Below are 27,520 nucleotides of genomic sequence, written 5' to 3' on the forward strand. Positions count from 1 at the left end.
TTCCTAGAACCAGTCCCTAAGTGATGCTTAGCTGCTGAGGGTTTACTTCCAATCCTTTCTTTTCCAAGCCGGGTAACTTTTCACCCAAGGACCATCTTCCATGGGTGGTATTTTTCCTGGAGATTCTTCCTTCAGTATAGGCTGCGTGAATCTTCCAGTCTCATTTCAAATCTTTATTAATTTGGTCTTCCAGTCAAAGCGTCAGTTCATACCTGTATTCTTACATGGTGACCCAAAGCAACTTTTGGCATCTCGTTGTTCTTTTTGTCTCTCTCTCCCGGGGTCCTGGCAGACTACCCAATCTGTCTTTGATATTCAGTTGTATTTTAGGAAATCCTATAACCCGATAGATGTCACAATGGCTTGCTCTGCACCATTCCTCTCTCAAAGTCCATCACTATGGCAAAGTGAATCACATGAGCCTTGCAGCCAGGTAGTATTGTCGATTAGCTATTCACTAGACCCGCAACACGATTCTGTATTGGAATCAAATGGACTGTTTATATTCTGATATTTTCAACAACTTCCGAGGACTTTGGAGACGAGCAGTTTGACCACTGTAAAAAACAGATGCTGCTGTCATTGTCTCCCATTGTGAACATCCAAATAAAACAATCTGGGCCTTCCTTTAATCTTTTCACAGCCCCATCACCCAGGCTTGTTGTCAGACATACTTTTGGAAAAGTTGCTGGCCCCCTTCATTTTATCTCAAATGAAAGGTACAGTGCCAAAAGATAATTCGAACACTGTCCAACAATCTCTCAATCCATGCGGTTACATTTCCCTTAATTAACCAATTCTTCTACAAGGCTGCAGAGGAACTTGCAGTGGGAGAAGTGGCAGTGACCACAATATAACTGAATTTTACAACCAGCTTGAAAGGGAGAAGAGTGGATCTTTTAAATTTAAATGAGGGCAACTATGTGGACATGAAAGTTGAGCTAGCACAAGTGAACTGTGTTACTTGACCAGGAGAAAGATCACTGGAGAAGCAGTGCCAGACATTTAAGAGGATATTTCAAAATGCTCAGAATAATTATATTCCTTCTATAAAGAAAAATTCTAAGGGAGCACCCACCATTGGTGGTTAACTGAAGAAATTAGTGATATCATCAAATGTAAGGAAAAAGCACATAACTGCGCAAAGGTGAGTGGCAGATCAGATGATTGGTCAGAATATAAAGAACAGAAGAGAACGACTAAAAGGTTAATCAGGAAAAATAAATTAGAGTATGAGAGCAAGTTAGCTAGCAATGTACAGATGGATAGCAAGAGTTTCTCCAGCTATTAGGGAAAATAATAAGTAAAGTGAGTGTTGGTCTCTAAAGACTGCGAATGGGGAGTTAATAGAAAATAAGGAGATGGCAGAAGAAATGACCAAATATGTTGCTTCGGTCTTCACTAGGGAAGTTGTACTGAGCAAACTGATGGAGTTGTGGGCTGACCAGTCTCCAAATCCTGATGGACTTCAACCTAGGGTCTTAAAAGACTAATGAAGTGGCATCGATCATAGAATTTACAGTGCAGAAAGAGGCCATTTGGCCCATTAAGTATGCACCAGCCCTTGGAAAGAGCACCCTACTTAAACCCACATCTCCACCCTATGTCCAAAACCCAGTAAACCCAGCTAACATTTTTTGGACACTAAGGGCAATTTAGCATGGCCAATTCACCTAATCTGCACAGCTTTGGGCTGTGGGAGGAAACCGGAGCACCCGGAGGAAACCCACGCAGACAAAAGGAGAACATGCAGACTCCGCACAGAGAGTGACCCAAGCCGGGAATCGAACCTAGGACCCTGGACCTGTGAAGCAACAGTGCTAACCACTGTGCTACCATACGGCCCTATAGTAGATGCATTGGTGTTAATAAGGTCATGATTGACCTCAAATCTGTATCCTGTTAACCTACAGCCCTTGCTTACCAAGTACCTATCCACCTTCAGAGCAGGTTTACTGATACCCAGATTGAGCGGGTTGTCTTATTCAGATAGGTTGGACAGGCTGGCCATATTGCCATTGGAGTTTAGAAGAGTGAGGGGTGACTTGATTCAAGTATGTAAGTTCCTGAGTGGTCTTGACAAGTCGGATGTGGAATGCATGTTCCCTCGTGGATGATTCCAGAACTATGAGGCATTGTTCTAAAATTAGGGGTCACTCTTACAGGACAGAGATGAAGAGAATTTTGTTCTCTCAGAGAGGTGTATGAGTTTGAAACTCTGCCTCAGAAGGCAGTGGAAGGGGTCATTAAAGAGTTTTAAGGCAGTGAGAGATAGATTCTTGTGAGGCAAGTGAATCAAATGCGATCAGGGATAGATGGGAATGTGGAACTCAAAACATAAACAGATTAGCCGATCTTATTGAATAATGGACCAGGAAGGAGGCCATATGGTCTTATTTTGTATGTTCTTTAAATGGTTAATGCCTCCAGAAAAGCAGATAAAAGAAATGTGATGTTCCTGCCAGATGATTCCAGGATAAGCATAGACCGAATAGAGGATTTCCTCTTTGATCTTAATAAATGCAACTCACCCATGGTGGACCGAAGGAAATCCTCTGCAGTTGGTTTAGGGGATTGAGTTAAGACAGCTACAATGAGCGGCACAGGCTTGGAGTGCAAAAGGGCCTATATGTGTGCTGTACTGTTCTTGTTATTTGGATATGACTTGCTGAGTTACGAACAATAACTTTTCGATTTATATAGCATTTTTTACAAAGTGAAACAGCCCAAGGCACATTAATCTGACACTCATTGACTCCAAGTCAAAGAAGAAAAAATTAGGATGGGTATTTAAAAGCTTGTTCAAAAGAGTAGGCTTTAAAGAGGATCTTGAACAAGAGGAGAAAGGTGGGAGCAGAGAGATTAATTAAGGGAATTCCCAAGCTTGCGCACTGATGGTTAACAGCACAGCAACCATCAGCAGGGGAATAGGTAATGAGGGATTCACAAGAGGTCAGAATCGGAGGAACACAGCATAGGAAGGATGAAGAAGCTTACAGCAATAGGGAGAAGGGCAAAGCAGAGATCTGAAAAATTGAGACATGGGGGAACTACAAGCCAATGTAGATCAACAGGTATGAGGATGATGTGTAAATGGACCTTGGTGCAGACTAGGATACAGGCAGCAGTGTTTTGGATACGCACAAGTTTATAGAGAGTGGAAGATGGGCAACTGGCTAGGAATGCATTGGAATAATTGACTCTGGAAAAAGCCTGGCGGCGGATTTCAGCAGCAAACAAGCTACAGCAAGGATGTCGACAGGCAAAGATATGGAGTTGGAAGTATGTGGACTTTGTGCTGGAGAGAATTAGGTGTCGGAATCCCAGCTCTGTGCCAAACAAAATGTCAAGTTTGCCAATAGTTAAGCAGTACTTGGTAGAAAATTAAAATAAATCAGTCCTGAGAAGAGCAAGTAAATTAACAATATCGTGGAATCACGTCTGGCCCTCCTCCAGTCCACAAGAGTTGAGGCATTATTTCTCCTACACCTGTTTTCTAAATCATGAAGGTATTCCAAAATATATTTTTCCACACTGCAGAGTTCAGTGATTTTTCTCCTTACTGTCCACATTATAGCAACTTTCCAACCTTCATAATTATTTAACAAGTTCCAAATTGGGGCACATTGACGTTTGAGAAATTGCCTGTCAACAGCAATATTTTAAAGGTCTGTATTCAATTCAGAGACCATTCCCTCAATAGCTCACAGAGAGGAACCTGTGCATTCTTGTGTCAGAGCTTGCAGGCATGAGGTGAATGTGAATCACAGCAAACTCTAATTAAGGTTGCTTTGAGCTATATTATAAAACCAAAAACCTAATAAAAATTGTGCAAAATTAAGAATAACCAGTAACAACTAGAGTGAAAGAAGTCACAACTAGCCCACAACTATGCTACCAATAACCCTTACCCAAAAGTTCCTTGTGCTTTCATTTATTTAGATCTGATCTTCAAACTTTCAGGTGACTATTTTTCTCCCAGTTTTGTCTTCTGACCATCACTCTTCTCTCTCTCTCTCTCTTCTCTCTCTCTCTCTCTTCTCGCATTTCTCTCACTCTCTTACCAATGTGATGCACAGTGAAATTGAACAATGTCTCGTAGCATCATCTGCTGGTTTCTTGTGTTTTTTCCTTATTTATTCATGGGATGTGGGCTTAGCTGGTTGGGTCAGCATTTATTGCCCAACCTTGAGGGCATTTCAGAGTCAACCACATTGCTGTGGATCTGGAGTCACATGTAGGCCAGACCAGGCAAGGATGACAGATATCGTTCCCTGAAGTACATTAGTGAACCAGATTGTTTTTTTTACAACAATGAACAATGATTTCCTGATCATTAGACTTCTAATTCCAGATTTTTATTGAACTCAAGTTTCATCACCTGCCCTGATGGGATTTCAACCCAGGTGCCCAGAGCATTTCCCTGGGTCTCTGGATTATTAGTCCAGTGACAATACCACTACGCCACTGCCTCCCCTATGTTTGACATAGGGAAGGACTATCATCTCTTGTGAGTTTTGGAATCATCTTATCAAATGTACAGCAGTGATTAGATCTGCCAACCAGACTAATCCCTTTGGCCCCAAATTCTTAAGATAAATGCAATCTCTGCTAGCAGCTTTTACATTTTGAGATTATGAGAGCCTTGTTATTACTTCTGTGCAATATGCAGTTATAGTGGTGAAGCTTTGTTAGATATTTAGAAAGATCTCTTTCTGAATGTCTGTCCAGTTATTTTGTCAGTTTTGGGTTACGGAGAAGGGGTAATGCTGTAAATTTGCATTAGTGATGTTTTATCAAGTCAGCAGCTCCACGTTTGTAGAGGTGAGTCCAGGCTTTATTGTGAGGAATGTGCTTCAAACAGCTACAGGAAGACATCAAAAGCAATCCCACAGTTGGTGTGGTGCACTATCATCACCATTTGAGGTTGTGCAACGCAATTCATTTAGCAGAAATCACAGCAGACCTTTGGTGTTCATTCATTCAGACCTCCAAAGTCAGTGTGCAGAATAGTGGATGCAAGTAGTTTCTAAGCACTGTTTGTGAAGTCTGCAGAGAACCTTGCAAGGGCTGCATACAATCTTTCATCAGAAAATACAGGTCTTGGTTGTGTCTATAGTCGTCCATCTGACTGAGCAAAAAGTGGCTAGTTGGGGTTACATAGCAGATAGACAACAATGAAAAAGACTCAGAGTTCGTCACCAGCTATATTATTTTCATCTCACTGAAACAATCACATTTCAGCCTGAATTGGTTGCTATGACCAGGTTCTTGCCATTTTGTAGTAGCATTAAGGCAGCCTTCCTGCAGAATCTAAAACCAGATCCGCACTTGTATTACTCTAATCGGATACCTCTAAAGCCTGCAATATATTCCCTGCAGCGACAGCAAGATTTACACCTTGCTGGCAGCTGTAATCATAAGCAATCTTTAATGTGTATGAGAAGAACAGTGATCTGAAAACAACAAAACCTTTAGAAGATTCATTGAACTCTGTCCACCTGAAGAAATAGGATGAGACAATGGAGGCAACCAATCATCCAATTTCGCAGATCCTGGGCACCCCCCCCCCCCCCCCCCCCCCCAAAACCTGAAGCCACTAACACAGTAAAACACCATGATTTCAAAGCAGCCTTTTGTTGAAACAAACTGACAAGAAACCACTTCCCTTTGCTGCCCTAAACATTAAGTCATATATTCTCCCTTCTCTTGTACTGGCGAGTTAGCAACAGTTATTGTGTTTAGTTCTAAAAAAATGTTTAAAATTAGTTTGGATAGGAAATTAAACTTCATGCAATGTGAAACTCTGATTTTTTTTAAAATTCAAACCGCTAGGATCCAAGAGAGAGGTTTGAAAGTAAGCAACATATGTTTAGGTCAGTCTGTTCCAAAACAAAGATAAGACTAGTTTGGCAGCAATCCAATTTTAACTCCCCAGTCCATTTGGGTGATAAAAAATGTTGAGTCAGTTACCAACTCATTTCACAAAGTATTTCTTTCAAACACTGGTTAAGTAGTGTGGTAGTCTATGTAGAGGTATTACGGTACCTGGTAATGCTTGAACACCATTGGTAGATATTGTATGTTTCCTATTGGTCAAGCTGTTAGGTAGCTCCGCCCTGCAAGGCGGGGTATAAAAGCCCGTGCCGCCCCACCAGCTTTCTTTCTGTACCTGAGCTGCTGGGGGAAACATCTAGCTTATTAAAGCCTTCAGTTGGACTACAACCTCGCTTTAGTGGCCATTGATCAAGTTCTCCGCCCACTCTCCGCCCCTTTTGTTTCTGTAGGGAAATTAACCATTTCTGCAGGCATATTGATCTGTTCTAAAAAATATACGTCTCTAAGTACAGAGATCCATCAATTGAGTGTTATTGACTCCTCATTATTAACAGGCCGACAGAATCTCACTGGTAATAATACATTTTCAGATTGATGGTTCTTCGAGGAAATTGTCCATTTCACTTCTTATAACGGAACTTATTTTATCTGTGACAACAAAGCATATGCCTGGCTTCCAAAACTTTGGTCAGGGTCTTGTCATTTAGGATATGTAATGCCTGCTATCCGTCATCTTCCTTCTCTATCAAGACTACCAGTTCAAAGAAATAAGCGTGCCCTCACTGCACGAGATAGATTCCTTGCCAAACTTATTCCTTTTTATTGGGATGCAAAAGTAGCCAACGAATTGGATAAAATAACAACCATCATAGGAAAGGGAGCTAATTATACCGCTACTGCCCTAGATAAAGTTTCTGTCGAAATGTTATCTACTCGAACTGTGGCTTTGCAGAATCGGATGGCACTTGACTATTTGCTAGCCGAAAAAGGTGGCACCTCTGCCCTGATTGGTGCAGAGTGTTGCACGTACATCTGATCAAATGCGCTGACCAATGCATGGCTACCCATAATGCCCCACCAATCCAAGTGGTTCATAGTAATCCAACTGCACCATCAGCCTATGACATTGAACTAGGCTGTTACTATGGAACTGTTATTTACTGCATTATTATTTCATTGTTAACCAATTATTACTGAATCATATAATCACCTTCAATTATTAATGAATTGTTATTGTACTATATAATCATTCTTTATTGAATAAGAATACTTGTAACGCAAAGCTTTGCCCGCTCCATTGTTGAAGGCTGTTCTCAAACAAGTGAACCATTAAAGACAATGTGAATGAGTTCCTCTCTGCGCTTATTTCTATCCTATCGCATTCCTTAATTTCTATGTGTTATTTGATCCAGCTTACCAACCTTTTGAAGAATCAAAAGGGGGACTGATAGAAACCAACCTTTTATTATAGGGTAAAAAGGGTTAAAGGAAGAAATGATTTAAAGAAATCATATTAACTAAAATTTAAAGTCATATATTAACCATGACAGTAAGGAAAACTGACTGCTTGGGAATAGATCAGATAAGCACATTTGTAAGTTGTTTTTGCAGACTGCTAGAGTCTGCGCAAGGTCATGCTGCGAAAAGATCCTTTATCTCACAAAGAACTTGGATGGCATCCCAGTTCCGTTTCGATGGTAACGGCTGGTCAGCTCACAGTGATAATTTCTTGTGGGAAATGTGTTTCGCTATGGAAAAATACAGAAATCATTTATCTCTTAATTTGACAGACAGACATTTGCTCGAATTGAATGAATTACAAATTATTTAAACCCAATCACAGCCAAAAAGGGGAGAGAACTTTAAAGCTTTAAAGAGTTCAGTTGTCGGGATGAGTCTTCACTTCTTTTTCTATTCTTACCCAATTTCTGAATCCCATTGCTAGCTTTGCAAACTGCCATTTTCTTTTGTTTCGTTTCTGTATTGTACATTTTGATTCAGAGCTGAATTACCATGAAGAATAATTGTATTTTGAATTCAATTCAACTTATCTGTATTTGCCAAGGACAAAAAAATCGATACATCTGACTAGCTTACTGCAGGGCTAGTCGGACCTTCCTAAATTTTGTACTTGAAAACTGAAGCTTACCAATAGACTCTAGAAGCTGACAAAATAAAGGTTGCAAATTGCTTTGAACCCAAGAAGCCAGTCTTGAATCTCTGTTATTTGGTATATGGTATAGTGCTACAGGTATACAAATAGACACAGAGATCCACACTGACTTACTGTTATTTTTTGGGGTGAACCAATCTGAGATGAGTTCTATTCCAATTTACTTAGGACTGGAGAATTGCAAGTATTATACCCTTTTTCAAAAAAAGGTGATAGCAAAGTAAATGCTAAAATTAGAATAAAAGGATCAGTGGCAGCATGGATACAGAGTTGGCTAAGTGACAAAAATGAAATGAAATGAAAATTGCTTATTGTCACGAGTAGGCTTCAATGAAGTTACTGTGAAAAACCCCTGGTCGTCACATTCCGGCGTCTGTTCGGGGAGGCTGGTACGGGAATTGAACCGTGCTGCTGGCCTGCCTTGGTCTGCTTTAAAAGTCAGCGGTGTATTGATAAACGGTTAGGACTGGAGGAAGATATATAGTGGGGTTCCACAGGAGTCAGGTGTTAGGATCACTGCTTTTTTCTTAATAACTTTGACTTGGGTGTGCAGGACACAATTTCAAACTTTGCAGATGAAGCAAAACTTGGAAGCATTGTGAACTGTGGAGAGATGTGAAGGGCATTATAGTGGGTACAAAAAAGATTTACAAGAATGGTTTTAGGTTGAGGGACTTTAATTACATGGATAGAATGGAGAAACTAAGGCTATTCATCTGCTTGCAATTAGATTTGATAAAGGTGTCAAAATCATGAGGGGTCGAAACAGAATGGATAGGGAGAAAATTCCCATTGGCGGAACATCAAGAACCAGAGGAAACTGATTTAAGATGAATGGCAAAAGTACCAAAGATGACATAAGGAAAAACATTTTTATGCAGCGAGTAGTTAGGATCTGGAATGCACTTGCTGAGAGTGTGGTGGAGACGGATTCAATTGTGGTTTTTCAAAGGGTATTGAAGTCCCGAAAAACGTGCTGTTAGGTGAATTGAATATTCTGAATTCTCCCTTTGTGTACCCGAGCAGGCGCCTGAATGTAGCAACTAGGGTCTTTTCACAGTAACTTCATTGCAGTGTAAATGTAAGCCTACTTGTGACAATTAAGATTATTATAATTATCTGAAGACAACAAATTTGCAGGGCTATGGGGTAAAGGCAAGGGAATGGAACCAGATGCATTGCTCTTGCAGAGACGTAGCGTAGACACAATTGGCCGAATGATCTCTTTCTGTGCTGGTGCCATTCTATCATTCTTTGATACTACATCAGTGCCCACTTTGAGTAACACCAAGTCAGTTCCAAAGCTACTCACTGGCGCACCAACTTGGATTTGCTAATCGTCTTTTTTAGCATACAATAATAGTCGTCACACTTCCTCTCATTCCATCATCTCCTACTTTTTACTAGTTTGGTTTCATCTTGTTTACCACCATCTTATTTCCTGTTTCTCTTTACTTTTTCATCTTCATTTGATGCCCATTTCCTTTTTGCAACTAAGATGGCTGGAAAGCAAGGGGTAATGAAGAGGGCAGTCCTGACTGCTGAGCTGGATGCTTTTATGTAATTCCGATCCCCACAAGGAAGAAGATGCTGTTAATGTCAGTGAAAAAAGGAGGTGGTTGAAACACTGGATGGGCTAAAAATTGGCACAGACGGGATATTAGAAAGGCTGGCTGCGTTTAAACTTAATAAGTCACTAAACAGAATCCAATTTTTGTTATATAATTGGCTGCAATTACTTAGATCCACATGGAGAAGACATTGGAGGGAGATTGGCAGAAATAATTTAAAAAGTGATTCTTGCTGAAGTATTAGTCCAACTACAATAAAACCTATGTTTGAAAGCAAAGGGAGTTGTAAAATGTTCAAACAAACAAAAAAAAGGCTCTAGATTTTGAAGACATCAATGAAAAGATCCCGTAAATTATTTTTAGCAAACCTACTAATATTTGGACATTAAATTCCCAGGTGGTCCAGCATGATCATAGCAGATATCGGAATAAATTATCTTTTTTGAAATCAAGTAACTACGTTCATTACTCAATCTTAAAAAATTTTAAACCAGCTAAGCACTGAGACGTGTTGTGACATAAAAGGTACACAAATCCATGTTCAAATGAGTAAGGCCTACAGTTTGACTTTCTGATCCAATAGATGCACCACAAAGAAATGAGAATGAGATTCCAAGACAAATTTAGTAGCTTTTCTTTTTAAATCACTGGAACTTTAGTTACAATTAAAACATTTGAAGTGAAGTTTAATTATCAGCAGTTGATTCAATACTTACACTATACAATTACTTAAACTTTTAACCTCCCATATCTCATTCCTGCTTCAGTTCTAACTATGAGCTAAAAGATAACAAAAACCATAGTCACAAGCAGCTATTAGCTCCCTGTGAAAAGTATTGATTCTTATTGCTTCAGCTGTGATAGAGCCATAGAAAAGTTACAGCACAGCAGGAGATCATTCAGCCCATCTTCTCCATGTCAGCCCAAGGGTACCCAGGTGCCATTTCTAATCCCACTTTCCTGCACCTGGCCCACAGCCCTGTAGCTAACAGCACTTAAGATGCAGATACAGGTACGCTTTAAAAGAGTTTAGGGTCTCTGCCTCCACCACCAACGTAGCCAGCGAATTCCAAACACCCACTACCCCCTATGTCAGTGATCTTCAAAGTCGGGGGCATGACCCGCGGGTGGGTCGTGGGCGTGTGTCGGGAGGGTCGCGGAGCCGTCCGTCGCGGCTCTCCCGATTCCGCAAATTCGTGCGCATCAGCCGGCTTTTAACTATGCCGGATGCGAGCGGCCTTTTCACCATATAAAAAAAATACGGCCGCACTGCGCGTGCGTGCCCGCTCATCAGAGTTCTGCGCATGTGCACAGATGAGTGGGCACGCATGCACAGTGCAACCGCATTTTATTTATATGGTCAAAAGGCCGCTCGCAGCCGGCATAGTTAAAGGCCAGCTGCTGCTCGCTCCGCCCGGTTCGGAAGTGCTCGGTTCTTCTAAATGAAGCTAAGGCCGTGTTTCCCCCCGGCAACTAACATCATCGGACCCACCCGCAGAGATCCAGCACAATGGCCTCCACCTCGGAACTCGCCTATATCTACAGCGCGATCAACCTGCACGACGATGAGGTCACCGTGTCATAGTCAATATTTTCGCTTCTGTGGTAGAAAAATTCAACACACTCGTTAAGACAGAATAACAAGCTTTATTGTCAAAAATAACTGCATGCAGGAATGGTTGAAACTTGAAGTAAGAGGGCAGTCAACAAAACTGCTAAGTCTTTCACAAGTTCCGTGCTTTTCACGGAGAATTAGATCAATATTTATACATTATCTTTATCAAGATTATGTGACAACAGTATGGTCAGGAGTTTGATCGGAAATACAAACGGAAGCAAAGACCAGACCATGTTTGGTCATATCACTCATACCATTATTTAGTCCTCGGAATGAACATTGAAAGGTCAGAATAGACTTGTTTCTTCCTGAACTTATCTTTGTTTTAAATTCCTACGGCCCTGGGTTATGACGAGTTAGTTTTATCAGGAGTTGCCGAGGTCCGGTGTTTTGGAATGGCTCGACCTTCGCTGATCTTTTCAGACTTCAAGTTATGCAGAATTGGCCTACAGTCATACTAGTCTGAAAATGGTTAGGGCAGCATTCTTTACCTGGGCCTGGGGAGCTGGAATGAGTAGTTTCAGTCTTTCTGGTATTGTATCAAACCTTTTGATCAGTCTTCCCATTGACCAGTTTTCCCATCATGCCATTACTTAATTCGTACCACATCACAACCGTCACCGAAGACAAGCTCAATGCCCTGATTAAAACAGCTGGTGTGAACATTAAGCCTTTCTGGCCTAGTCTGTTTGCCAAGGCATTGGCTAATATTGACGTCAATAGTCTGATCTGCAACTTTGGTGCTGGTAGCAGTGCCCCAACTGCTGCAGCAGTTGGTTCCACCGCTGCCCCTGTTGCTGCTGAAGAGAAAAAAGGAAGAGAAGAAACAGGAAGAATGTGAAGAGTCTGACAATGACATGGGCTTTGGTCTCTTTGATTAAACGTGCCGTGCAACAACATTGTAACAATTTACAAAAAATAAATAAAAATTGAATATAAAAGCCGGCTGAAGTCCGTGAATTTGCACAATCAGAGACGAGAAGATTTTATTAAAAATCCTATGTAATCTTCCTGCCTGAGGGAGGCAGAGAGCAGGCCACAACCCCCGAGTGTCGACATCACATGCTTTGGGCGCGATTGTGATTCCTCCATTTTGTCAGCAACAAACAAGGTGAGAGAAATGAATGAAATGAAAATCGCTTGTCACAAGTAGGCTTCAAATGAAGTTACTGTGAAAAGCCCCTAGTCGCCACATTCCGGCGCCTGTTCGGGGAGGCTAATACGGGAATTGAACCCGTGCTGCTGGCCTTGGTCTGCTTTACAAGCTAGCTATTTAACCCACTGTGCTAAACAAGGTGGGTCGCGAAGGTCGGCCGGCGTGGGTCACGAAGGTCGGCCAGCGTGAGTCCCGTAGGTTGGCCAGTTGGTAAAAATGGGTCCCAGGAAAAAAAGTTTGCAAAACACTGCTCTACGTAAAGAAATTCTTCCTCATGTCCCCTCTCCTATGTCTTCTGGTTCTAGAATTCTCAGCCAAGGAAAATAATTTTACCTTGTCCACTCTATCACTTCCCCTCATAATTTTGTACACCCCAATCAATTCACTCCTCAAGCCTTCATTGTTCTGAGGAAAATAATCCCAACCTATCCAATCTCTCCTCTTGGCTCCGCTTTTCTCGCCCTGGCAACATCCTTGAAACCTCCTCTGCACTCTCTCCAGAGCAATTACATCCTTCCTGTAATGTGGGATGGTTATGCATTTATACTCAATCATACTATGAAATAGGGATAATGTAGTGATCCAAAAAGACGAGGTGTTGGGTGTCTTAAAAAATATTAAGGTAGATAAGTCCCCAGCACCTGATGGGATCTACCCCAGAATACTGAAGGAGGCTGGAGAGGAAATTGCTGAGGCCTTGACAGAAATCTTTGGATCCTCGCTGTCTTCAGGGGATGTCCCGGAGGACTGGAGAATAGCCAATGTTGTTCCTCAGTTTAAGAAGGGTAGCAAGGATAATCCCGGGAACTACAGGCCGGTTAGCCTTACTTCAGTGGTAGGGAAATTACTGGAGAGAATTCTTCGAGACAGGATCTACTCCCATTTGGAAGCAAATGGACGTATTAGTGAGAGGCAGCACGGTTTTGTGAAGGGGAGGTCGTGTCTCGCTAACTTGATAGAGTTTTTCGAGGAGGTCACTAAGATGATTGATGCAGGTAGGGGAGTAGATGTTGTCTATATGGACTTCAGTAAGGCCTTTGACAAGGTCCCTCATGGTAGACTAGTACAAAAGGTGAAGTCACACGGGATCAGGGGTGAGCTGGCAAGGTGGATACAGAACTGGCTAGGCCATAGAAGGCAGAGAGTAGCAATGGAGGGATGCTTTTCTAATTGGAGGGCTGTGACCAGTGGTGTTCCACAGGGATCAGTGCTGGGACCTTTGCTCTTTGTAGTATATATAAATGATTTGGAGGAAAATGTAACTGGTCTGATTAGTAAGTTTGCAGACGACACAAAGGTTGGTGGAATTGCGGATAGCGATGAGGACTGTCGGAGGATACAGCAGGATTTAGATTGTCTGGAGACTTGGGCGGAGAGATGGCAGATGGAGTTTAATCCGGACAAATGTGAGGTAATGCATTTTGGAAGGTCTAATGCAGGTAGGGAATATACAGTGAATGGTAGAACCCTCAAGAGTATTGAAAGTCAAAGAGATCTAGGAGTACAGGTCCACAGGTCATTGAAAGGGGCAACACAGGTGGAGAAGGTAGTCAAGAAGGCATACGGCATGCTTGCCTTCATTGGCCGGGGCATTGAGTATAAGAATTGGCAAGTCATGTTGCAGCTGTATAGAACCTTAGTTAGGCCACACTTGGTGTATAGTGTTCAATTCTGGTCGCCACACTACCAGAAGGATGTGGAGGCTTTAGAGAGGGTGCAGAAGAGACTTACCAGAATGTTGCCTGGTATGGAGGGCATTAGCTATGAGGAGCGATTGAATAAACTCGGTTTGTTCTCACTGGAACGAAGGAGGTTGAGGGGAGACCTGATAGAGGTATATAAAATTATGAGGGGCATAGACAGAGTGGATAGTCAGAGGCTTTTCCCCAGGGTAGAGGGGTCAATTACTAGGGGGCATAGGTTTAAGGTGAGAGGGGCAAGGTTTAGAGTAGATGTACGAGGCAAGTTTTTTACGCAGAGGGTAGTGGGTGCCTGGAACTCGCTACCGGAGGAGGTAGTGGAAGCAGGGACGATAGGGACATTTAAGGGGCATCTTGACAAATATATGAATAGGATGGGAATAGAAGGATACGGACCCAGGAAGTGTAGAAGATTGTAGTTTAGTGGGGCAGCATGGTCGGCACGGGCTTGGAGGGCCGAAGGGCCTGTTCCTGTGCTGTACATTTCTTTGTTCTTTGTTGTTCTTTGTTACTGCTAAGTCAACCAAATACGTCGCATTTGGGTTGAAGTCCTGCCATACATTAGTGTTTGAGTGTCCCAGTAAATCACACGGCTCAGCAGATTGCGCTCCCAAAATGTTAATGTCAGAGAAACTTCATCACAATCCTGCAATTACTTTGTGATTTTATGACTGCAACTGTCTTGAATAGGAGATCTGAAACAGTCCCCTTCAAAATCCAGACAAAAGCAAGGTTGTGTTATTGTCCCCCTATTTACAATCTACCCAAAGGTGACTATTCACCTGATCAAAGGTCAACTGCCCTTTGGTGTGAGCACTAAATACAGCCGAGGTGGAAAACTCTTTAATCTCAGTTGCCTTCATGCCAAAACTAAACTGACCACAATAGACATACATGATCTACAGTTTGAAGATGACTGCAGTGTCACTGCCCACTCTGCAGCAAATGTGTTTAAGCCACTTTCGATCTCTCCAATTCTGTACACAAGAGTCTCTACAAGTCTTTGAATGTTGCCAAAACAAAATTCATATCAACAGAGGCCTAGTCAGTCAAATATTCCTTGTCCCATATGTGTTGAAAGGAGACACTCTGGAATATTTTGAGCTCTTACTACTCCTTGGTAGCCACCTCTCACGGCCTTTCATAAAACGCCACCATTCATTACGGGATCCAACAATGGACAGCTGTGCAGTTGAACATTCTACAAACTATGACGGCAAGCGTTTGACAACAAAGACCTCTTCAACTCAACAAAAGACCTAAGGCGTGATTTAACAAAAAAAAAACTGAGTCCGTCCTGGGCGGGAATCGAGGGATCATCCCCGGCGCTTGCAGCCTCTCATGGCACCATTTATTCAGTCCACGCCGGGAACGCTCCAAGGCCGCAACAATCTCTAGACCTCCCGACCAATGTCCCAAACCACATGTTGGGGGGTCCTCGAGCCCCTCCGCTGCCCCTGCCTCCCACCACATAGCAGCAGGACACCCCCGGGCCTGATCCCCGGCACAGCCAGAATGCCAGTCGCATCTTCGAGATTCAATGGAGGAACAAATGCTAGTGTCGTCCTTGAAGCCACCTTCATAAGTTTTGAGACAAAACTCTTGAAAAATTCAACTACAATGGACTGTGTCTCAATTGACATAAAGCATCTCCTCCTCCATGTCTTATTGTTTCAAATGTCAAATAGTTCCAAGGGAGGACAAAGAAATGCTCTCCTTTAAGCGCAGCAACATTGACATTGAAGACTGGGAGGATCTTGTTGACAATAATTCAAAACGGTGACAGCTTGCCCATCTTGATGTTGCTGCTTTTGAGTCCAAACCATAAGACTATAACACATAGGAGCAGAATTCGGCCACTCGGCCCATCGAGTCGTTCCGCCATTCAATCATGGCTGGTATTTATCTCACCCCCATTCTCCCCATAATCCCTGATCCCCTTATTAATCAAGAACCTATTTATCTCTGTCTTCAAGACACTCAAGTGATTTGGCCTCGACAGCCTTCTGTGGCAATGAGTTCCACAGCTTGACCACCCTCTGGCTGAATAAATTCCTCCTCATCTCTGTTCCATAGGATCGTCCCTTTAGTCTGAGATTGTGTCCTTTGGTTCAAGTTTTTCCTACACGTGGAAACATCCTCTCCACATCCACTCTATCAAGGCCTCACAGTATCCTGCAAGTTTCAATAAGATCCCCCCTCATCCTTCTAAACTCCAACGAGTACAGACCCAGAGTACTCAACCGTTCTTCATATGACAAGCATTTCATTGCAGGGATCATTCTTGTGAATCTCCTCTGGACCCTTTCCAAGGACAGCACATCCTTCCTTAGATACGGGGAACCATTTAATCATGAAGCACAGAAGAAGAGAAGAAGAAAAACAAAAAAACCCTGCACTCTGGATTCCACTACCTGGTGGGACATGCTGTCCAAGATCTGCCGGACAAGAATCGGCCTGTTCAGTCACAGGAAGACCAACAGCAGAATGACCCTGATTAGACATCATTCTCAAATCCAAAAACAGCTGACAATGACATATAAGTGCTCAACGTATTTCAATAAAGCTCCTGAGAGCTTTGTGGCTAGCACATTCAGAGGGGTGGTCACGTCTTTAAAGGCCTAGAGGCAGAGAAGTAATGGGTGACTATCAACCAGTGCAAGAGAATTAGGCCAGGTAACGCAGGAGTCCCCTGGGATCCCGCTCACAAATCAGTTTTCCACTTGGAAGCTAGTTTCTCAGAGGAGTGCACTCAGAGCCAGGTTGATGGCACCATGAGTGGCTTGGTTATACAGGAGGTCAGGGAGAAGAAGGGAAGATAAATAGTGATAGGAATTCATTAGTTGGGGGAATAGACAGGCTGTAGACGTGACTCCAGGATGGTATGGTGGTATTGTCAGGTGCTCAGGTTGGCACTTCCAGGTGGCATGGGCATTGTCAGGGTGCCAGGTTGGCACTGCCAAGGTGTCAAGCTGACATTTTCTGTGCATGTGCGGTCGGGCCGGGGTTGCCTGGTGTGGGTATGGAGGGGGTAGGGTGCAGTGGTGGCCGGGGACTCTCTCTTATTGCGTTTAGGAGGGGGGGGTAGGGGCTAGGGAATGTTTTGGGGGTCTCAGAGATCGAGATTCCATTTCTCTAGCTAGGATGTGGAGTTCCGGCGAGTGGAGCTCCCTATTTAAAAATCAGGGCTATGTGTGGCCTCAGACGCGCGTTCCCCATTCAGGCCCTTTATTCAAAGCATGTCACGTTGAATAGTCATGTGTTTCTCGGCACTGTGAGTGCCAGGAAACACGCGGCTAAACGGACTCGCTAGGAGACTCTGTTCCCTTCTGAGAAGATCGCGCCTTCCATTTACGAGGATAGATTGGTGAGGTTGCTTTAGCCTACTTTGAGAAAAGGCGGCTTAGAGGAGATTTGATAGAAAGGTTCAAAACCATGAGGACGCTGGCCAGAGTCAATAGGGAGAAACTGTTCACACTCATAAAAGGACCAAGAACGAAAAAGCACAGATTTAAAGTGGTGTGCAAAAGAAATAAACTTAATGTGAGAAAAAAACTTTCACAGAGCAAGTGGTTCGGGTGTGGAATGCGCTGCCTGGAAATGTGGTTGAGGCAGGTTCAATTGAGGCATTCAAGAGGGCATTAGATGAGTACTTGTATAGAAACAATATACAGGGTATGGGGAAAAGACAGGGGAATGGCACTAAGACATAATACTTGTTTGGAGAGCTGGTGCAGACACAATGCTCGAAATGGTCTCCTTCTGTGCTGTAACATTTCTATGATTCCGTGATTTAGAAACACAGAAATTAGGAGGAGCAGGTCCTTCAAGCCTGTTCCGCCATTCATGGCTGATCATCCAACTCAATAGCCTCAACCCTCTTTCCCCCTATATCCTTGACACTCTTCAAGTGTTATATCTAACTGCTTCTTGAAAACATTTAACGTTTTCGCCTCAACTACTTTGAGTGGCAGCAAATTCCTCAGGGTGACTGCTCTCTAGGTGCAGAAATTTCTCCTGATCTCGGTCCTAAACGGTCTACCCTGTATCCTTAAACTGTGACCCCTGGTTCTGGACACCCCCGCCATCGGGAACATCCTTATTGCATCTATCCTGTCTAGTGCTGTTAGGATTTTATAGGTTTCTATGAGGTTTCCCCCTTTCTTGTATGTTCTTCCAAAGGGCATGTTAAACTGTTTAAAATGTGTGCCAACATCACAGGGCAGTTTTATCCACATCATTGACCCTGCATGAAGTAAAAGTTATTTCAGTTTCTTATTAGCAACACAGAAACTTAATACATCTCTAACAATCTAATCACTTTGACTTGCTTTAACCACCAGTTTTTTATATCGTTTGTGCAGCTACAATTTGACATATAACAAAATTGTAAACAAATCACAAAAGCATTCTTTGTTTAAAAAAACTCTCTTTTCATGCACGCTGTCATTGTCAAGTCAGTTGCCTATGCCTTCATCCATGCTGAATAGCAGTAATAATAGCACCATCTGGTGTCCTCCTAGAGCCAGCTAGGGACTGCAATGAGAACGATAGCAAAAATGCTGTCTTTAAAAGAGAATAAACAACTTAAACTGCTCCACACAGCCTGCCATCCTAACACAATGGCTTTAATGTCTGCTAGATTTGGATGTGTTTCAGCATGTACCATGGGAATAATTCACGCTTCTTTGTTGACCACTGACTGATCATCATAAAGCCAAATAATTACTTTGTTGTTCACCGAGCTTTTCTCTGCCAATATCAGACACATTGCTTTCTGTAAAAAAAGGATCCTTATTTTATTAATGACTTAATGCTGGCAAATAATAGTTTGAAGTTGGGAAACTTCTCAAAGGCGAGTTAAAAAAGTCTTACCCATGCCCCTCCATACCAATTCATGCCCCCCACTCTCCCCAGGGCCAGGAGGCCTAAAATATAACTAAACAACTAAAGGGAGGTGGGCCTTTTAACCAGCCCTGCTAGGCGCTTGGTCGCACCTCATTCGCTTCCAGGGGTGACAGCACAGACCTGTCTTTATCCCACACCCGCACATCCTCCGACAAATCCCCAGATAAAAATTACACATTTTGGGGACCTTTCTACCAAGGCCGGTGTGGTGAGCTGGGAAATTTCCCGACTCGAGCCTACCCATCTTGGTAGTGAAAATCCGTGTGTGTTATGAGAATGTGTTGGGCGCCATTTAGCGGCCGCGTTGCTCCCTAACAGGAGCAGGACATGGCCGATAGATGCCAGGAGAGAGCTCCCGCAGGCTTCCCGACTGCCAGCACACCTCACGAGATCTACGCAGGTCTCGCGAGGCGTGGCGATCAGGATACCAGCCACAATGGGTGGGATCAAGCCGAGCACACCTAAGTACGTTTAAAACCTGCTTAGTCCTGCTAACCCGGGATCTATCGGACTCCCAGGACCTACCAGCCTCCCCTTCGGAGTGCCCAACTGGGCGCCGTTCAGTACTAGTCCACACAAACATGGTCCAGGTGAAATGGCACCTGGAGGGGGGAGGGGTATCCCGCCTCTGCGTGATCAGGAACAGTACATGGTGGCTCCATGGCCATCCCCCTTGAATATGGGCACCTTCGCACTGCGACCCCATAACAGGGTGTCATCACTTGGGTGGGGGTGGGGGGGGGGGGTAGTGGCCACATGTTGGGGGTGACGTTGCCCGTGGTGGGGTGTGTGGGGGACCCTCAAGCCCACTTACAGTTCAGGGCACCCTTTCAAAATGGCGGCCCGATTTCCTGCACTGAGGAGCCCCGCTCACCCAAACCCCTCAGTGGACGGAGCGATCGGGATGCCATTTTTAAATGGCGTCCTCACCTCTCTAGTTGCCGACCCAACTCCTGAACCTTCCCAGCCCCAACTCACTATAAGGTGGTCCCCGGTCCCCCTCACCCGTGCAGGACAGCTCTGCCCGATCACCGCCGTGAAAGAAAATGCCACCTTGACACCTTAGTACCCTGGCACTGCTGCTGCGACCTGGACACCTTGGCAGTGCCAACCTGGCACCCTGGCAGTGCCTCTGCCAGCTGGCTGTGCCACCTGAGCACCACCACCCTGCCCAGAAATCTTGTACCTGGGGGCCTCCAATCCCCTGGGAGACCTCTGATGTGTTGGGTACTCTGCTACACAGACGAACCAACACGGTTGCGAATGGTACAATTCAGTTTTATTACTAACATTTATTTACAGTGGTAAACTGGTTACTGAGGTTCGATCATAACCCTAGAATCTGTGGACTTATTCCTAATACTATCTTGTAGTGGCACTCAACACATGGTGGATGTCTGAGTGGCTTGCTATGAGCTCTGTGCCCTGAGCTGTCTCCTGCTGGAATGCCCAGGAAGTGTTGTGTTCCCTGTTTTGTACTGTGTATGCTCTTGCCTGTGATTGGCTGTGGTGTTGTGTGTGTGTTGATTGGTCCGTTGATCCGTCCATCAATATGTATGTATGTTTGTGCTATGATGTTTACCTGAATATCATGACAACCCCCACAAGTGCCGTTCCATCTGGTCCCCGTTTGTGGAGCCCAGTACTGAACAGCATTCGTCCAAGGTCTCCAAGGCAAAAGGGAAAGATCCCAACGCCTTGGTTACCTCAGGGAACTGCATATTAAAGTGAGACTAGCTGTCTCGCTCTAATATGCAGATCTGGCTAAAAGTGATCCCGCCCACAATGGGCACTCTTCATAGTGCAACGTTTTGCTAGATCGTGTTCGATCTCGCAAGGCATGGCGAGCCAGATAGATCCCGGGAGCGGGGTCTCCCATCATTTATTGGCCACGTTGAGCTGCGGCGCACTGCTTTTTGGATGCTGCATGGTCAGTAGATCGCGCCCTAAGTGGGGCTAGCCTGGTGCAAAAGTCCCCAAGGGCCCACAAAGTAACTATGTTTGGTTAAGATAGTGGTGGGGAACTCGCTGACAGCCAGGGAGAAACTCCCAGCAAAAGCTGCCACAAATGATACTTAGAAACGTTTCCGTTGGATTGTGCCTGCTATCTGCTGCTCACAAAGAGTCTGTCGGTTATATCGTTACATAACATTTAGAAGTTGGCCAGTGGTCCAGGATATTGGGCATGGTCAAACGGCCTTGTCCCGCCTGACCCAGTGACGTGATGAGGCCGTTAAACCTCGCAAGAGGCCGCTCGTGAGATCTATGACGCTCAGGGTGCCACATGAGATCTAATGAGATCTTGCAAGACATCACGATCTGGAAGGCGACGTTTAGTACTGGACCCACAAACGTGGATCAGGCGTAATGGGACCTTGGGGGTCTGAAGGCCATCGGAGACCCCCGGGTGGTCGGGCTCTGGGCAGGATAGCACCTTTGTACTCCCTCTGCCACCCAGGCACCTTGGCACTGGAGGTCTGGCACCATGGCACTACTGCATGGACACCCTGGCAGTGCCAAGGTGCTTGGATGCCAGGTTGTCCATGCCAGGGATTGTGCCCAGGGGTGTCTTGCCCTTATGGGGTGAGGGGGTTTGGAGGACTCCCTAATGGGTAGGTGGGTGCATTGGGGGGAGGGGGTGCAGAGGTCACGATGGAGATGCCAAGGGGGGGGTCGAGAGATCAGGGCAGCATTTAAAAATGGAGCCCCGATCTTTTCCTGCACTAACGAGCTGAACTCATAAGTACAGGAAATGAAGGTAAGTGCCATCTCAGTGGCCGTTCCTCGCCGAGGTAAAAAAAAAGTCCCATTTGATAGCAAGGTCATTCTCGGTGCTGCAGGCGCCTAGAAACACCTCGCTGTGCCCAAAACGGGACTCTCTTTTCCCCGTTAAATCGCGCCCATTCTGTTAATGAATACATTTAAACCTCGGTGTGTATGTGCCATTTGTTACATAAAAGAAATTATTTAAAAATTTGATTTAGTGTGCAGTTTCTCAGTAATGCACTGAACAGGTAAACTCTCAATCTTCCAGTAAGAACATCACAATCAATTTCAGTGATATCAAAAAGATTTTGTAACAGTGTTAGATATAAAATTATTGCACATATGGCAGCGATTATGCAATAAAATCATTTCAGGTTCAGAAGCCACTAAAATAACAATTTTTGATTGTGCTTTCACATCTACATCTCAATGAAATTTACAAACCATTGGATCAAACAGGCTGACAGTACAGGAGGTCGTCATTTTGTTCTTCATCTCTGTGCCAACTCTTTGCTAGAGCAATTCAGACCTAATTCCACTGCCCGGGATGTCTCCCCATTTTCCTCCTATTCAAACATTCACCCAATTTCCTCCAACTCTATGGTAAAGCTCCAACATACTTCTTTGCAATGCCTATGACCTCTATCCAGCTTTGTATGGAAAATAAATGACTGGGGCATGTAACTTTATTCTTCATTTGCTTAAAAAGCAAGTCATTAAAAGCACGCCTGCTGGTAGAAAAGAAGCATGATGGCCTGCAGAATTGGTATTGAATACGTGAATTATTGCTAATTTCTACTCCAATTTTTATCTTATATCAATTACCTAGATCAGGGAAATAATTGAGATAAATGTAATGTGTTGTGGAACATCTTAGCCAAAGGTTACACTTTACAACATCTATAATTACTTTTTGTTTTTTAACTCTTTTGTACAATTCTGCACACATGAAACCAGAAATAAACATTGGTGAAATATGCAAGTTTAAGTGCAAATCTCTGGGGAGAAAATACATGTAAATGTCAACAGATTTCTTACCCATGTACAAAGGTGTTCCACAGGTTGCCTGCAACATTTTGTCACTGCCAACACCCCCTTTCTGCACAGAAAGTCCAAAATCAGTCACCTGGGTAATGAAAACATTTCAGAATGGGTTGGACAATGTAGCACAGGATATTTGCAATGCATTTTCCTGAGCATCAATTTTCTACACTTCTCCTATTGAGTCAACTCTTCAGCTTTGTGTTTCAGTAAAAAATGGATAGTTTCCACTGTGGATGTTCACAACCATCTTTACCTGTCTGAGAATGTTTCCGTGACGAATACATTTTCAATGAAGCAGAATTCATTTGATCAGTGTTATGATCCCAGTTGATGTTACAACTGGACGGATCCCAGAATGGAACCCTGGCTCAAAAGACCGTGGGCTGGATTCTCCGGTCCCCCAGCCATGTGTTTCTCAACAGCACGCCGTTAGCTGGCGGCGAGATTCTCTCTTCCCGCCGCTTGTCAATGGGGTTGCCCATTGAAGCCACCCCATGTCGCTAGGAAACCCGTAACTTTTATTTTTTGAAATAAAAGGTAGAGGAACAGAGTCACAGGATCACCAATTAGTTTTAACAAGGAAAAAACATTTATTAAACATGAAAAGTTGGATTATTTCACAATGTTCCTTTACTCCACCCCCCTTATCTTAATAATTACACACAGATTTTAAGATTAACACTGATTACAAGGTACATTAAGCTACAATGGTCTCATTAATACACAAGTCCCTTTAAGCATACAAGATGACCATGGTAAGACACACTTCTCTCAGAACCGAAGTGAATGTTTGTGGAGTTCTCCTCAAAATCCCCCCAGACGATTCTTATACCACGAGCCGCCTCGTCTCACTAAACTCCGGCTTCCACACGAGTGATTTCAAATTCTGCTTTCAAAAGTCACACTTTCAAATCTTATTTTAAATGATGCGTTCCCTTCGCTGCTTCCATCAAAGTTTCACTTTCAGGTTTTAAGGCCATAAGATATAGGAGCAGAATTAGGCCACTCGGCCCATCGAGTCTGCTCCGCATTCAATCATGGCTGATATTTTTCTCATGCCTTCTCCCCAAACCCCTGATCCCCTTATTGATCAAGAACCTATCTATCTCTGTCTTAAAGACGCTCAGTGATTTGGCCTCCACAGCCTTCTGCAGCAAAGGGTTCCACAGATTCACCACCCTCTGGCCGAAGAAATTCCTCCTCCTCTCTGTTCCAAAGTATCGTCCTTTTAGTCTGAGATTGCAGTTTTTCCTACAAGTGGAAACAGCCTCTCCACATCCACTCTTCCAGGCCAAGAAGTATCCTAAGTTTCAATAAGATCCCCCCTCATCCTTCAAAACTCCAATGAGTAAAGACCTCGAGTCCCAACCGTTCCTCATATGACAAGCTCTTCATTTCAGGGGTCATTCTTGTGAACCTCCTCTAGACTCTTTCCAAGGCCAGCACATCCTTCCTTTGATACGGGGGCCCAAAACTGCTCACAATACTCCTCTCCTTCAGGTTTCGATTGTCCTAAAGGCTTTTGCAACAACTCCGGGATTCAGCCACTGATTTCCACAATTATTTCAAATAATGTCTCCCAAACTACTGTAATGTCTCATAAACCTTAGGACTATTGCAGATATCTTTCTGGCCTCTCATGATCCAATGCCTTTTCAACTCTGTGACTGTACTGAACAGTGATCTGTTCTGGTTCCCAGTTTCCTCTGTTCCGTTAACTCCAGCCTTCTTAGAAACGTCTCTTAATTTCTCCAGTTTCTTTAACTGGCTGGACTTCAGATTTCCGGCATCTGTTTTCTTAACCATTATTCCAAAGTATGGATTTTCTTCTAGCAAGGCTGAAAGAGGTGTTTCCTCTTTAACCTTCTAAAATTAACTGCTTCTAGCAGAGCTGTGCTAGCTGCCTTCTCTCTTACTACGTATCTCCTGCTGCAATCAAATTAGCTAAACTAAAACTTAAAAGCTTCTTTACCTTACAAAGTCCCAGCTACGAAACAATCAGATGCTGGCTTATTTGCTCTTCATACCACAGCCTTTTCTAAACAAGAAAGAATCTCTCCGAAAATAATTACTCAATTAGAACCATCAGTATAAGGAATTGATGGGAATAATAAAACAATTGGAGACACCATAGTTAGGTATGTTCTTCAAGATATGACATTAATAATATACTTGTAAATCATTTTTGATGTAGAAAAACATTTCTTAAGGCCTTTTTGTCTTAGCCAAAGACAATGGGCTGGATTCTCCGCAGCCCCACGCCAAAATCGCGTTTGCCGCGGGGGGGGGGGGGGCGGAGAATCAACTTTTGTGCCGGAATCAGGCCCGCCGCCGCTCCGGCGATTCTTCTGGCCTGAGAATCGCTGATTCCACGAGTTACTCCGCGCGGCTGGGGAGCCATTGCCAATGGCCCGCCCAGCAATACTCCGCTCCCAGCCAGCTGAGTTCCCGGCGGCGTGGTTCTGACCACCTATTGACGTTTGGGAACCGTGCGTGGCGGCTGTAGACTCAGTCCGTGGAAGCCCTGGTTGGGGGGGGGGCGGGGGGATCGGGGCTCTATGGGTGGCCGGGGGACATATCGGACTGGTCCAGTGCAAGGGTGTCTGGCCAATCGGGGGGGGGGGGGTCTACATTTCGGAGCTGCCTCGCAGTCTGTATCCGCCATGGCGCTCGGCGCGGCCGCTGGGAGCCGCCATAGGCCGTCGCCGTGCGCATGCGCGGACTCAAAACCGGATGTGCGGGGGCCCGTATCCGCAGCGAAAGCTGCGAGAATCACTCCGGGTCCCTGCTAGCTCCTGAATCGACTGATGTTTTTTGAAGAAACTCCAGAGTGCAACGCCAGCGTTTTTACGCCGGTGTCGGAACATAAATCCCTTTTTGGGAGAATCCAGCCCAATGACTTCAGTCTTCCCAATGCTTAACTGCAGAAAATTGTGGACAAGCTGCCTGGCAGCACAGAAACAATGACGGAGTTCAGGGAGGTGGCAGGGGTGGTATTATTGTATAGATTTGGAAGCTGCCCATGTTTTTAAGTAATATTGGAAAATTGTTTACTTGATCCATGCTCCAAATGGTTTCACAAATCAAACTGGCCACTACTGTTTTTTGAACAGTAAAGGAATAAAAGATTATGTTGAGCAGGCGGGGTAAGTGGAACTGAGTCCACAAAAAGATCAGCCATGATCTTATTGAATGGCGGAGCAGGCTCAATGGGCCAGATGGCCTACTCCTAGTTCTTATGTTCTTATTAATTTTTAATAGTTTTACAAGCTATTGCTAACATTATAATTAGACAGGTAGCATTTGGAGATCTACAGTTTAAATGGACCTTGAGATTAGAACCTGCTCAGAAAGGGACTCTTCATATGCTAGAGGAAGGGAGTCAATGATTTAGGAACACATGAAACTTTTCACAACAATTTCACTGCACAATTTATTTAATTTACCTTGATGTTCAGTTTCATGTCAATTTCACTGTTGCTTTCATTACTTTTAACCAAGATGTTTTCCAGTTTTAAATCTCGATGGACAATATCTATAGAAAGATCACACAAGTTTTAATATATACATGTGCAATATAAATAAACTGATGAGATTTAACAATTTCAGGAACCACACACAAAATCTCCCACACATATTGGACGCGATCTACTAGCCACGCCTCGCCGAAATCGGGCACGACGCAGCCAGTAGATCCCGGGAGAGGCCTCCGCTGAGATTCCCATTGGCTCTAACGCCTCACGGGAATCAATCAGATCTTGCAAGATGTCTCGCACTAAGTGAGTTCAGGGGATCGAGAAATGGCATCCCAATCACTTCCTACACGGAGAAGCGCAGGAAATGACAACTGGGTGGTGTGGTGGGCGGGGGGGGGGGGGGGTGAGGAGGGGTGGTGTGGTGGGGGGAAGAGAGGGGGGTGGTGAGAGGGGGGAACAGGGGTGGTGTGGTGGGGGGGAGAGGGGTGGTGTGGTGGGGGGGAGAGGGGTGGTGTGGTGGGGGGGGAGAGGGGTGGTGTGGTGGGGGGGGGAGAGGGGTGGTGTGGTGGGGGGGGAGAGGGGTGGGGTGGGGGGGAGAGGGGTGGGGTGGGGGGGGAGAGGGGTGGGGTGGGGGGGAGAGGGGTGGGGTGGGGGTGGGGTGGGGGGGGAGAGGGGTGGGGTGGGGTGGGGGGGGGAGAGGGGTGGGGTGGGGGGGGAGAGGGGTGGGGTGGGGTGGGGGGGGAGAGGGGGGGGGGGGAGAGGGGGGGGGGGGAGAGGGGTGGGGGGGGGAGAGGGGTGGGGGGGGGAGAGGGGTGGGGGGGGGAGAGGGGTGGGGGGGGGAGAGGGGTGGGGGGGGGAGAGGGGTGGGGGGGGGAGAGGGGTGGGGTGGGGGGGGAGAGGGGTGGGGGGGGAGAGGGGTGGGGGGGGAGAGGGGTGGGGGGGGAGAGGGGTGGGGTGGGGGGGGGAGAGGGGTGGGGGGGGAGAGGGGTGGGGGGGGAGAGGGGTGGGGGGGAGAGGGGTGGGGTGGGGGGGGGAGAGGGGTGGGGTGGGGGGGGGAGAGGGGTGGGGTGGGGGGGGGGAGAGGGGTGGGGTGGGGGGGGGGAGAGGGGTGGGGTGGGGGGGGGAGAGGGGTGGGGTGGGGGGGGAGAGGGGTGGGGTGGGGGGGGAGAGGGGTGGGGGGGGGAGAGGGGTGGGGGGGGGGAGAGGGTGGGGGGGGAGAGGGGTGGGGGGGGAGAGGGGTGGGGGGGGAGAGGGGTGGGGTGGGGGGGGA

At 45.2% G+C, this 27,520-nt stretch overlaps 1 protein-coding gene across 16 annotated transcripts in view; it reads right to left on the reverse strand.

The window, feature by feature from the left end:
- stk33 (serine/threonine kinase 33) overlaps nt 1-27,520 on the reverse strand; it is a 244,685-nt gene that overhangs the window by 68,411 nt on the left and 148,754 nt on the right. For all 16 annotated transcript variants that reach the window (XM_072466451.1, XM_072466452.1, XM_072466456.1 and 13 more), the window contains 2 exons: nt 26,221-26,309; nt 22,769-22,856 (listed from right to left, as the gene is read on the reverse strand). In XM_072466451.1, coding sequence (XP_072322552.1) covers nt 22,769-22,856; nt 26,221-26,309 — 177 coding nt within the window. The remainder of the gene's footprint in view (nt 1-22,768; nt 22,857-26,220; nt 26,310-27,520) is intronic.

Source organism: Scyliorhinus torazame, chromosome 10 (assembly GCF_047496885.1).
Source record: "Scyliorhinus torazame isolate Kashiwa2021f chromosome 10, sScyTor2.1, whole genome shotgun sequence".
Lineage (NCBI taxonomy): Eukaryota > Metazoa > Chordata > Chondrichthyes > Carcharhiniformes > Scyliorhinidae > Scyliorhinus > Scyliorhinus torazame.